This window comes from Euprymna scolopes, chromosome 2 (genome assembly GCF_053919585.1).
Source record: "Euprymna scolopes isolate OS-2025 chromosome 2, ASM5391958v1, whole genome shotgun sequence".
In the NCBI taxonomy this organism is placed as follows: domain Eukaryota; kingdom Metazoa; phylum Mollusca; class Cephalopoda; order Sepiida; family Sepiolidae; genus Euprymna; species Euprymna scolopes.
In genome coordinates, this window is record NC_136483.1 from 33,773,209 (window position 1) to 33,787,957 (window position 14,749).

Consider the following 14,749-nt stretch of genomic DNA (forward strand, 5'->3'; position numbering starts at 1 on the left):
ATTGCACTGTAGAGAGTCTACTGTTGATTTTATAAAATTATTTTATAAAATGGCTTGAATCAAAGTTTAAAATGCAAACGTCAAGTATCATGGTTCAATTGTGCTCTAAACAAACATTCATTTCAAACGCACCTCTCTTATCAAAGTACCTATTATTGATTTTATATGCTGGGCCTTTCTGCTTGAGCAATGATAAAACTTATGAAATGCACTTGTAATGTTAACTTTGGTAAAAAATTTGACTGTTCCTTCTGTAATTGGAAATTTTCGATTATCAATTTTTGATACTTATCAGAGCTATTCATATGCAAAGCCACTCCCAGACACACAAAGTACATTTGTGTAAAATTTCAAAAAAATTGGCCCAATCGTTTTGAAGTCCATATGAAACAAATTTTCACACACAGACATGCACACAAAGTGCCTTCTATAATATAAATCTCACCTGTATGTATGTTTGTATGTCTGCCTAAAACTTTCAACAGAGGCGACGGATTTTCACGAGATCAGTATCATTTTGAAGCTTGACCCTTTGGACAACAAATATCGAAAAATTGGCCAAAAACATTAATTCCTTCACCCTCAACTGGGTACAGGGAGGGGTCACTTTCTTTGCTGATTTTTTTCGAAAGTCATTGCCTCTTTTCAATTGTCTAGCCTTAATTTAAACCTACGTCACTTCTGGTTTGGCAATGGACACAACAGCAAACATGTCAAGTTTTTTTTTTTTTTTCACGTTTCTTTTCTTTTCTCCTTCGCAGTACGGGTTCGAGCCTGCCTGCCTACTACCACATTTTTTTGCTCAACACACACCTTCGATCACCCAAGCAATGCTGGGCACCAGGGCTAGTTTATGTATAAGTAGTGAAATTATATTATTTTGCATTTTCACACTGTTCAATATTATAACCAGTTATTGGTTAGGTTAAAGATTGTAATCAGAGAATGTTAAGCTATTTAATGAGATATTAAAGTATTAATGTGAATAATATAGAATCAAAAGAAAAAAGTATGTTTATTATAATCGAAAGAAACGTTATCTTCATTTAAAATAGTCTAATAATTTTACACATGTAGAGCTTGGTAAAACATATAATTCTCTTGCCATTTATTGTATCCATCAATAACTCGAATTGTTAACTTCATTTAATATTTTTACTAGTCATTGGTTAGCCAGTGAACATTTTGTTATTTAGTGAAATATTTATTGTATCTATTCATGATTCATTTAATCGGAATTATTGTAAAAATAGAGGAAATACTTTTACAGTTTAAAGTTATTGAATTAATGTATCAAAGAAGAAATCACTGAAATCACTAAGGAATAATAATAATAATGGTAAGGCAAAAAATGTGCTTAAAAATTGTGATGATAAAAATATTCACAAAGATTTTGTTTTAAAGAGTATTTTGAAATCACAGAAATAAAATCCAATGTCTTATCCAATTTTATCTTCAGATTATTTGAAGGGAAAATAAGAAAAGAAAAAAAAAATCATGTGTATCCATGCATTATTTCTCTTTATGTACTTTGTAAATTCATGCTTTATAATTAATACGAAAATGGTTTTAGCATTGTATAGAAAAAAAAAATATTTTAATCAATTGTTTGAAATAAAATTATTTTATGATACACAACTAATTTTAAGAATAACTTATAATTGAATATTTATTTGAAACATATATAATTATTTATCTGAAAGCTGGGAAAAATTTGTTATTAATATTGTGATCTTATGCTGCTGTATAGATCATTAGTTGAAAATGTCTCCATTTTTAACAGACTTCCTAGCCAGAATAACTAAATCAAAATATATTTTTTTATTGGAAAGAGCTTTGATCAAAAATAAAATAGAAAAAGTAGCTAATCAGAATCAAATATCAATTTACAGTGGAGATCCCTAGGTGCAAGAAAGCCTTTTACTCCAATAGTTTCTTCCCCAGAACTGCGGGTCTTTGGAACTCCCTTCCGGGATTCTGCTTTCCCAACTGCAATGATATGCAGAAGTTCAAGTGTAATGTTAACAAACATCTTTCTACTCTTCTCCCTTCATAATGACCCCGCTAATTAATTCCCTAATAGTAGCCCCCGCTTCAAAGTGGCACTGTGCCTTGTTTGGGGTGAAAATTGAATAAAAAAAAAAAATTTGTCAGATTCCAAGCTATTGGTGACAAACTTTGAGAAATAGACCAATTTCACTTTTTTATATAGACACACCAAAAATATAAATAGAAAAAATAAGATGTTAAGAAATAGAGGTATCAACATATATTATTATATACCATCATTATTCTGGTCACCTTGAATTTTCCTGGCCACTGAACTTAAGCACATTGCATTGGAAGTACGATTAAAGATTATATAACTCTTGCTTCGCTATAAACTTCTTTTAGAGACTATCCATTGTCTGTCGCGGTCAACAATATGATACAAAAATCCTTTCCTTCACTATAATGAACATGTTTTATAGCTGATAATTAATAAAGTCATAGTGTTTTTCTTTTCTGCATTTCTGATATCCCTTAAATTTCATAACAGCATGTCAAATTACCTCTTTTAAAGAAGTTATGTTTTATCTGACATTGGTTGTCTTGTTAGCAACTTTGAATGTGTGATTAGTGTAATTGATATTATCATGGATTATGATGCCAAATTAAGTTGTATTATGTTCACTCATGCATTCGTATCATTTGGAAAGGTATGAACCCCTGATCTCCCCAAGCTATGCGGAAAATAGCAACGGTTGTTACAATCATATATAATAAATTGTTTACAATAAATATTGTTTCAGCATCATATAACCAAAAAGATGTGTTTTTTTTATCTTTTGAGACGAGGCTTCATAATTTGTGCATTCATTCTTTTGAGGACTGTTATCCTCATCTTCATAGTTGCTGTTGTTTCACCACGTTTCGGTCAACTCATCCTCTGGCCTTCTTTGGGTGATTAATCATGACAGGATAGGAATGCTGAATCTTGTAACTGTATCTCCAGTAATTACTGCCTTTCATAGTTGTTGTCTCACCACGTTTTATCCTCTGGCCTGCTTAGGTAGGATTGAAATCACTGTTTTCAGACAATGCTTGCCTGGAACCATAGAAACTCAATGCCTCTATCCACTGCACCACGGGCCAAAATGTGGTGAGACAACAACTATGAATGCAGTAATTACTGGGGATAAGTTACAAGACTCAGCATTCCTATCCTGTTGCAGTTAATCACCTGAAGAAGGCCAGAGGATGAGTTGGCCGAAATGTAGTGAAACTACAACAACTATGGAAATAACAAAAGAATGAATGCACAAAAAAGGGTTGATATGCAATGAAATAGATAAATCAAACTTGTTTGCAATTTCATACATAATGAATAAGATCTACCTGAAAATATTACCAGAGATGTTGTTAAGTTTTGAAACATTGTGTTGAACAAAGATGGCGGCGTAGTTCAAATCAGTAACCAAGATGGCGGCCAAGAATCAAATGTGGTCCGTGGCGTAGTTAATCCAAAATTCGACAGTTTTTATAATAATTTTGAAACGTTTTCATTGGTTGTTTAGCACAGACCGTGTTTATAAAAATGATTGGCAAATCCGTTCGTCTCATACCCCCATTAGGAGTCAAAAACATTTTACAAATGGAAGAATCTGTCCATATTTTTTAAGTTATCTTGGTCTGAATCTTGGATTTAATTTTTTTAATCTTATGGCTATTATCATGGAAACGAAAACGTTGTAGATATAAGGGAAGTGTTATATATTTTTCTATGATCGTCTTTGTGATTTGCATTGGATCTTCCAAATGTTCACTTTGTTGTTGAATGCAATCTCATGATTTGACTATAAATAGTATAAACTGTTTTATTAATTTATTAACAATCACCAGACAGTTTTTGTTTATTTTATAGAAATTGCTCCGGACAAGACATGAAGCCACTTGATATAAAGAGCTAAAAAATACTTCTCAAAGTCAAAACTAGCCAATGATAAATTTTATATTGATAGCTTCCAACTTAGAAAACACATTCTTCCCTCCTTGTAAGAAACATTACTCATTGAATGTAAGAACTAAACAACAAAATAAGGCAAACGAGTCATGAGGCTGCTAAAAGTAAACCCAAGATTCACTTTCTACTCTCCTAAATTGTTGGCATCATAAATATCTATGACCATTTAGTTATCATTTTCTTATCCAGAAAAATATGCAGAAAGATATTTGGTAAATTTTGCTGACACAATTAATCTTGAAGAAAATGTAAATTGCATTGTTTTTTTTGTGAGCACTAATAAAACAGAACACAATTTCCTGAACCAAAATGGAAATAGCTTTTCCTTAAATGGGACTTGTCTAAAATATAGTCATGAGTTTATCTTGGCAGTAAAGTTGCAAAGGAGAATTAGATAAAGAGTGAACTGAATGTGCAAATTAGGAAAGTCGAGGCTGGTCTGGATAAAATGAAAGCAATCTGGAAATCAAATTTTTTTATGAAGACGAAATATGCTTTTTGTGAAACTGTCATTATATCTGATATACAGAAGTAGCACCTGTATGTATGTATGTATGTATGTATGTATGTATGTATGTATGTATATATATATATATATATATATATATAAGTAGCACCTGGCCTTTTAATAAACGATTAAAAAAGGAACTTAATGTGCATACCAGAATGCTAATAGGTACTCCTTATATACTCCTGAAGGAAACATCTCACAAATGAAAAACTTTACAGATGTCTTCCCCTGATTTCAACCTTGATCAGAGAGAACAAGATTTGCTGGTCATTGTTATAGGGCTAAGAATTAAATTGTCAGAAATGTAACTCAGTGGGGAGACCAAACACATAATTGATGTGATGAGGATGAAGCAAGATAGAATCAAGGAGATCCATGACACTAGCATACGATGTAAACTTGACAAGCAACAAAATCTCACCCCTTCACTATAGAAATGCCTAGATGTTGGAAAGCTTTCTATTCTAATAGTTTCTTCCCTCAAACTGCTAGACTTTGGACTTTCCTCCTGATCTGCTTTCCTGACTGCACTGATATGCAAGAATTTAGATGTAATGTGAATTAACATTCCACTGCTCAACTCCCTACATAGTGTCTTTGAAGCTGTGGTCCTAAATAGTAATCTCTTTCATCCAGGTGGTAATGTTTGGGTTGAATAAGAGTAAAATAAAAATGGAAAAAAAGCATAACTTGATTATGATATCCAGAAGACTATAAGAAAATTGTTTTAAGATATCCACATATATGCTTTGTCTCTCTTATCAACTGCTTTAATTTAACCGATTATTTCCAAACTCTGTTGTATAGTTTGAACAATTACAGCTTCTAATCTCTTAGCCACTTTTTACTCTCTGACAACTATTATTTAATATGCTATTTCTTTACCAATCCATTACATTTTTTAAAAATGTTAATATTTTTACATATTAACGGTTGAATAATATGATGTATAATTTTTAGTAAGTTAAAATGATTTTTCATGTCATGAGAAAATACTTTGGTAATCTTTATTTAATTTTTATTTATTGTTTCAGAAATTGGAAGAGTCAGTTCTGAAAGAGAGCACCAGTTTTCAGTCCAACATGGAAGAGAGCTCTCCCTCAACCAAAGCACGAATACGTGAAATTATAACAAAAAATCTTGGAGGGGACGGCATGACTCGCACAACTCCTTCAAATGGTTCTGCTACTCCATCTGTGCATACTTTGCAGGAAGAGAATCGATTACTGGCAGTGGAACTCAATCGAGTCGAAGACCTTTTGTCTGCCAGCCGAGCAGAGCGGGATGAATTGGGCATCAAATACAGTGCCATCAGTGATAGGGTAAGTATTTATGAGTTGTTTTCAAATTGCAGAAATGCTTAATTTTCTGAGTATACATTGAGATGTAAACATGCACTGTTGCATGTTTTGATGGTGCATTTGAATGGCAGACATTGCAGTTTATAAATGGTTGGCCAAAGGAAGACGGAGGTAAAGAGCTAAAAAGGTCTCTGGTTAGAGTCTGACCACCCAAGAGATATTTTGATAGTTTGAAAAAAAAAAAAGTACCTCATTAAATGAGAAGTCATGCTGAGAGCCTTTGTGATAAAAGCAATGTACAAAGATTATCCGCAGATGAGCCCCCATGAATGGAGACTGTCTGGATCTTATCTTCAGTAGATATCTTAAATGATCAACACCTGGGTGGTTGAATGGTGATCACTAACAAAAGCCCACAATCAGTCAGGCATAAAAAGATTTCATTGGATGGGAAGAGGCAGAGAGGTCAGAGCCAACCTTCTAAAGTAGGAGCAATAATGGATGTTTGAAGTAGGCAGTTGGTTTTGCTGAGAGCTGCTGAGCAGTTGGTTCAGTATACCTCTCTGAGCATGTTGGATGCATTGGAACTTTTGGTTGAAGAACTGTCAATGGAACTTGTGTGTTTGGTTTGATCAGGCAGACCTCTCATTCTGCAAATCTGCCATTTACTCTTGGAAAAGCAAGTACCACTTGTAATATCCACAAATAAACATTATTATTTGTTTATAAACTGGACTGGTGGTTTACTTGTTGGAGAATTCTTTTGTTGCACCACTGCCAGAATTGACCAACAACATTAGGCTGCCTATGTAGTGAATGAACAAGGGAATGTTCATATAGGAAATTGCTGCTGTGATAGAGGTAGACTATGACTTTCTTCATTGAGTTGACTACTTACGTGTTAACAAGACTTCAACTTTGTGACGAGTTGCTGTCTAACTAATCTGTTGAAGACCAGCGGTACTCATGATCTTTCTACATAGTACAAGTTTATAAGTTGTAAATAATCTAAAGGACATTAAACTATTAAATATCACAGATTCAACTAAATTCCACTTTTTATATTATTTGGACGATTGTTCTTATCTTGAATATTATTCTTTCAATGTTTCGGACGATGTAATCTCCAACCTTCTTCAGGTATATCTTGTCTGGAATCTGTATAGAATTTCAAGTGGAACCCTTTATTTAATTGATGTGGGGTGAGTAGCTTGCTCTCATTTTGTCAGCTATGATCGGATAGTAGTCTTAATTTGTAAGACTATATATATTAGTATCACCTGTACTGAGAATTGAACCTTCAATCTCAAAAAGACTGTCACTTAGAACTGATCATTGCTTAGCATTTTGATCCTTTACAATCAAGACTAAGAATACAATTACAAATGGTACTTATTCAGATTAACATAAAGCGATTAACAAAAATGAAGAAAAACTTGTATATTATACCTACTTGCCACAGAATGAAGATTGTATATTCCAAAAATCACAAAAATTGATCAAGTAGTTTCCTTCTTTTTTTTTTTTAAATGAAAAACAAATTTGCCGTTTTTTTTTTTTTAAGTGACAGAGGATGTTTTGTTTTTCTAAAGAGCATATTAAGGTGAGGTAATCCATGATTATTTTGACAGTTTCCACATGCATTAAGATTGTCTGCCCTTGTCCACTAATTTAGTGATTTTAATATGGACACACTTTTCACCCTCATTGAAACGGAGTAAAATTTGATTTTTTTAATAAAAATAAAAATACTTGATCAAATTATGTGATTTTTGGAAATTTTTCATTTTCATACTGGTACGTACATCATACAGACACTTCTGTATTTTCTTTAATTTTAAATAGTGTCGTAAGTGCCAATCTGAGTAAGAATAAGCACAAATTATTTAATTATTACCTAGTCATAGCTGATAGAACAAGAGCAAACTACCCCTTTCCCTTCATGGATTAAAAATAGGGTTCTCTTAGAAATTCGATAAATATTCCTGGGTTCAACAAGACACACACATAAGGAATGTTAGAGTTAATATTTTGCAAAACGTTCAAGATGAGAAAAGTAGTCTGAATAATCTAAAAAATACAAAGATTATGATAGGTATAGAAGTGTTACATTAATTTGATGAGAGAGCTGAACTTGTTACAAAAGTGGGCTGATAATTCGTGACATCTTTTGCATTTTGAGCCTTCATTTGTGTTCAAACCTGTGTGAGAAAATATTTTTTGTAATGAGAGACAAATTTGACAGTCGAAGGAAACCAGTAAGGGCTACTTCTCAATTTTATGCAATCTGTGTTATTCTTGATAGATAATGGCTTTGTGACTCATAATTATAAGGAGCAACGTCATGCATAATCATTTGAAGAACGTTACAGACTTTGTATGGTAATCTCAAAGAAGTTAGAGTTATGTTATAATTTTTTTAATGGCAATCACTCCAGACAAAGCATGAAGCCACTTAATTTAAGGAGCTAAATAAAACTATTTCAAGGTCAAAAATAGCCAATGATGAGTGCTAGATGAATAAGCAGTGACTTCCTTGTATTACATCTCCGATCTGGTTTCAAGTGTTTGGATTAAGTTTCAGCATTCAGATTTAGGGTTAGTTTCATTCTGCTCTGGGTTGATCAAGGGTAGGGATGTCCACCATCAGAAACGCACCATCCAACTATATCCCATCAAATGTTGGAACCATGGGGCCAGAGGTCCTCATATGATACCAAGTCAGGTATAGACTAAAGTACTTATATCTTTGTTAGATCCTCTGTGCATATGGTTAAAGAATGAGGCAAGGCTGCCAGTTGTTTAGTAGAAAGCATAAAAATTCAACAAAGCAAGAAAAATGGGAAGAAGGACACAAAATCCAGAGAATTTAATTTTATCATTTTTATTTTGGTTCAGGTTGTTATTTTTCTTTAGAACAACCAACAACTCAACGATGCTGTAACAAAACATGATCTCGATAGAAAGAAATAAAAAGAAAAAAATATGAGAGAAGAGTGTTTTTTTCAGGTTTCTCAGCATCAGGAAAGTCCATTGGGGCTTAAATTCACAAGAGGACCCGTCAGAAGGCCCATCGGGCCTAAAAGTCGCAAGAAGGAAATAGAACATCAATGACTTCCTCAGTCAGAAGGATTTATTGCTGAGCCAAGTATAGTTGCAAGATGGAATACAACACATGGGGATCAAGCATATGGCATGAATACATTACTTTGAAAGTCACTTAAATCATAACAAACACAGTAATACCGTGAGATACAAATTTGTTTCATAACTGCCAATGTATCTTGAAAAAATTATATCTCAGAATATTTGAATTAAAAGAAACAGAATTAATCTTATCTCAAGATATTACTGTAGTACTTTACGTAATATAAATGCATTCTTTGTTAAAAAAAAAAAGGAAAGAAATTTTGTCAATATATAAACCAGCTTAAACACCATTGTGGATCTTTTTATCCAAATCTAAAAATCTAAAACAGGCTGTATGTCAGCTTCAAATGCTCAACTTAATATAGAATGTGTTGGCCTTAAAAATCACCCAGAATTCACCACCAAATGTAGTAATCTTCCCTCACCCCCTATATTATTCGATTTCTCATTCATGGTGGTTGTACTTGACTATGAGTTGACATATGTATGTATTCATTTATCAATTTATAAAGTACTAGCGGGGGTACCCGGCGTTGCCCTGGTTTTTAGAGGCATATGTGGTTGGGGAGGGGGATAAAATGAAAACAAAGCAAAGTCATAACCCTGTTTAAATATTATAAAAACAAACAATGTTAAAACTATTTAAAAAAAAATTGTGTAAAAAAAACAATTAAAAAAATGAATGTGATGCAATACGAACGGTCCAGCAGTGTCCGTGTGTTTGAAAAATCCCAAAAAGTTTGAAGGGGGACGACGACTCAAACTCGAATCAAATCATTGAGGCGTAAGCACCAAAAAAACAAAAAACAAAAAGAAGTGATGAATTAACTAAAAAGTGAATTAGGTCAAATATCAATTCCGCAGTGAATTTTGTTTTGGTTTAGTTTCAGTAGTCACATCACACTCGAATTCTGAATGAATGTTTTTGTTTTCTCGAATTCTAAATGAATTTATTTGTTTTAATTTTAATTTAAGTGTAATGCAAGTAAATTCACGATATCGTTGTGTTGTAGTTTTTGTGTAAAAATAAATGTTGAGTTGAAAGTACTAATAAATGAAGGTCATAGTTAGATTTCACAGTTAGAGTCGTTAAAACCGGAAGTAAAATCCGGTTAGTCTCGCAGATTGCGTCTTACACTAACGAAAAAAAAAAAAGCAAAAAGAAAACAATAATAGTAATCGCGTTTTCACGTTCTTGTTTTATTTTTTTTTTTATTTCTATTTTATTAAAGAAAAAACAGAAAGCATAAATCAGGGAAAAAAGATTTAAAAAAAAAAGGAAAAAACAGCCTAACTAACCTTGTACGATTCCAAACTGGTGTGTTTCCTCGTACTGTTCCTTGTGAACACATCTACTGCGGTGTAAATGGGGAGAGGAGAAAGAAAAGATGTTGCAACTTCCATTGAATCTAAGCGATTTTGACAGTGGACTCTCAAGAGAAAAATATAGGAATGTACCATTGTCGAGGAACTGTAGAGGTAATAGGCCTATAGCAAACCTCAGATAATGTGCTACACTCTGTACGCATTACATTTGCATGTAATGTCATGATTTTTAATCCTATTAAGGTCAAAGTCGGAGGGGAAAAATGAGTTCATTTTATTTAAGTAGAAGATAGATAGAGAAGAAGAAGATAATGCAAATATTGATATCTTACGAGTTGTGTTTTATTTGCCATTTCCTTTTCAAATATAGATTTTCAAGTATTTGTGTATCATATTTAAGTGGAATTGTTGCAATATTTTTGGCATATTAACTTGGTATGATCACAAACATGTGGACGATTATATTTATAGCCAGTGTTGATAAGAACAAACCAATCAGGTATCAGAATTGCTGTATTAAATCTGAATCTCTTTGAATTTTTCAGTCGTGTCTTTTCCTTTTGACAACTATTCTCTGCTACCATTCTATCATTATTTACTCATACCTGGAATTCTTTACAACTCAAAGCATCTTTGATTGATGCTGAACAACTATATTTAATATTTGCAATTAACAATTTTCTTTTCTTTAAAACAGTAATTTCTTTTGCCATCCCTTTTTAAGTATTTTTTTTTTTTTTTAATAAATCTTTCAATTTGATTTCTCTTAAGTGTGGAAAAACATTCTTGTAATAAACAAGAATGGTTTTCCATGCTTAAGAGACATCAAATTGAAAGATTTTACATTAATCCTTTTGAATATATAATTAAAGAAGAGAAATAAAGAATTTGATTAAAATCTGATATTGTTTACAAACCAACTGAAACCTTTTTTTTGGTATACATGTACAATTTCTTTTTCTTATTACATTTTTTATCAACAACCTAAATCATCTCAAAGACTTTTTTTCAACATGAAGCCATGTTGGTTCATGAGCTGATTTTTTTTATTTGAAATCATCATCCTTGAATAAATTTCGATTTGTTCATGGTGGTATATATCGTTTATTATTGCTATTTGACTATGGATTGTATAAAGAATATTACTAGCATAAAAAAAGTTTTTGGTGGTATTTGTAAGACTATATATTACTAATGCACACCGTCAGAAATGGAAAAAAAATGTTCACCAGTATTCACACTTGCTATTTACCTAGATATATTACTAAAATATTCATGTAAAATGTCTTTAATTTAATTTTTTACATATAAATTATCATTTCTGGTAACTCAAAAAACAAAAGACTTTTTGGGTGGCAAATTTCTTTCCAAATTCATTTCAAGTGGCAGTGGTTGTCTTGACTTGCTATTTGTTTTCTCGCCACTTGAAATGGTTTTATCTGGAGGCAGGTGGAGGGGGCTAGAAATAGGCACATGGTTTACTCAATAACTTTGCGTGATGGATGGATGTTGGCCACAGTTTAATGAGGATTAACGAATGTTCTAGACTTCCGATATTTTATTGTCATTGAAATCTGTGAAATCACCTATTTTTCAATCAAATCGATTGATTTACTTTCTCTAGTCAGGGACCCTCTGTAGTGCGCCAAGAGGAAGCTTCAAATTCCTTCCCACAGTGACTTAGTCCACAATACTACATTGCACAGTTGATTGTATAAAATTAAAATACAAAAGTTGAGTATTATGCTTCAATTGTGCTCTAAACAGAAACATTCATTTCGAACATGCCCGTCTTATCAAAGAACCTTCTGTTGATTTTATATGCTAATCCCTTCTACTTGTGCAGTGATAAAACTTCTCAAATGCACTTGTGATATTAGGCTGTATAAGGGTTTTAACTTTTGTCACAATTGGACTGCTATTCCTTTAATCAGATTTTTTTCGATTATCGATTTTTGGTACTTATTAGAGGCATTCCAATACAAAACTTATCTAAGAACACTCCCAGGTATATAAAGTACATTTGTGTAAAAATTTCAAAAAAGTTGGCCCAACCTTTCAGCCTTTTACTTCCATGAACTTTGCATGAATCGACTTTTTCAGAACTTCGCATCTGTGCAACATGTTCCTGCAGGACTGCTTCCCCACAGACTACAGAAAACATTCCAAAACATATGTAAATAAATAATTCTCCACTCTATAGAAAAAAAATGTGTATATAACAAGGAAAACTGATAATGAAAATAAAAATTGAATAAATTATTGAAGTGAATGTCTCTCTATTCTTGAAGAAAGCCTTTGCTTTGACAAGCTCCTAAGACTAGCTTTCCTCCTAGACCTGAAATGGAAAACTTGCATCATGATTGTTGCAAAAATTGCTGGAACAATGTCTGAATCTTTTTTCCTCTACATATTATACCTGACTCCTGATGCAATCATCTACCCGTATAAGAATCAGATGGAATACTACTGCAACAGAACACAAAATCGATTTTGAAATCTAGTGGAAATTGATCTCTTCTCCTCTTTATAGTTCCTTGCTCACAGAATAGACATTGCTGGTCTATAGGTATTTTCATAGTAAGTGCTTTGTCTGAACTCCAATTTTCCCACCTTGTTGCCATCACTGAATTGTCTCTTTTTCCCTCTATCTAAAATTAAATTGTACTCTCATAAACAGGGTGTATTCTTAGAACTTTGCATCTGTGCAACATGTTCCTGCAGGATTGCTTCCCCATGGTTGTTTTCAAGTCCAATGTAAACAAATATTTGCTGAGTTATCCTGAATAAATCAAACATTATTCTCAATCCTTTGATAGTGCTGTTTTATCATCTAATTGGCAATCTCATTAATTCTTATTGTCGAGTAGCTTTTGGTCTTAGTAAGTGATGAACCATTAGTATAAAAAAATGACCTCTTATGTCTTCCTCTGAAAATACTCAGAAGCAACTCTTAACTAAGGAGACAATGGACCCATTCCTAGTTAGTTTAAATAAAAATATAATTTAAGTAAAAACCTTGTCGTTTTTCATTTATGTACCAGCCCACCTTAGATAAAAGCACCCAGAGAACATTGTCAACCCTGGTCCATGAAAAAGCGAGGTGAGGGAAATCCATACCCCTCTACCCTCCTTCAAGGGTTTTATAACAATAGAAACCACTCTTCACTTTTTACTAACATCAGGATAATATGTCACATTTAAAAAATATCTATTGCACTTAATTTTGTTTCAAATTCAGTGGCGCTTTGTCTCAATACTGCAACTGTAACTGCATTCACCCAGGGTGGGTTGAGTTCACTGCGTCCCGCTTCCAGACATTGATCGGCAACTAAGTTTTCAGCATATTTCAGATATTTCCAGTTCCAGCAGCAAATACCAAAAAATGCGGAGGTCAACCAGTAGCTCCATGTCTGCCTTCACTTTGTTGTCTCTTTGCTAATCACAAACTACAAAAATTGCCACATGGAAAATCTGACAATCATTTTGTTTCTATCTGCAATTTTTGAAAACATTTCAAGGTATGCTTTTCATTTTTTTTTTTTTTTAGTGGTATAACATTAGCTTACGTAAACCTTTTTATGTGAAAATATTTTAGAAAGGGGTAGGTTTTATTTCAGTACCATTTATATCAATCAGCTTTCATTCAATGCTAATCGGATACAAAGTCTCACAATGAATTGTAATATCATATTCCATCTTTATAGAGATTTTTATAAACATTTTTCAGGCATGTGTACAGTGTGATGATGCATTGAAGTAAAACTTGGTCAGGGTTGAGGACATGTGTTGCATGGATAGAAATGATACAATGTATGTGTAATGTAATCTCAAAGATACTCTTAGATTTGATGATCTCAAAGTGAGATTAAATCTGGATAGTAGAGGCAGATGTGTGCAGAATAGGAGACTTTGATGGTATAGTCACATTGAAAGAATGGATGAGAGTTCTTGGATTAGTAGATGTAGAAAAGTTGAGGTAGCAGGTTCAGTTTGCAGGGGGAGATCAAAGAAAACATCAGCAAAAGTGACAAAGGATGAACTTGAAAGAAGGATAAAGACCTGGCCAGAGAAAGGTTAGTTCGAAAGTCAATCTATAAAAGCTGTCAAACATGTGCCAGTATGTAAAACTGAATATGATGATTATTATTTGTGATAAACTGTTATATATATATATATAAGTAATAGCGTTCGTGTGTGTGTTTGTCTGTGTGTACAACTCCCAATGATCAAAGAAATATAAATATAAAGTCAGTATGTGTGTATACCTCTCCTGGTCAAAAAATATAACGCCCATGATAGGATACTTCTGTCAAAGGAGACATCATATTTTATACATAATTTCTATATATAGCATTCTTCAAACCACATCTACATTGATTTAGTTACGGTCATTAGCATAAATTAAATCTATTTAAATAATTAGCTCGATGATATTACTTATTCGACATAATAGCC

At 32.7% G+C, this 14,749-nt stretch overlaps 1 protein-coding gene across 7 annotated transcripts in view; it reads left to right on the forward strand.

Moving 5' to 3' along the window:
- The window catches only part of LOC145290702 (uncharacterized), a 576,300-nt gene that overhangs the window by 308,531 nt on the left and 253,020 nt on the right, over positions 1-14,749 (forward strand). For all 7 annotated transcript variants that reach the window (XM_080136503.1, XM_080136504.1, XM_080136510.1 and 4 more), the window contains exon 2: positions 5,549-5,836. In XM_080136503.1, the coding sequence (XP_079992629.1) occupies positions 5,549-5,836 (288 nt within the window). The remainder of the gene's footprint in view (positions 1-5,548; positions 5,837-14,749) is intronic.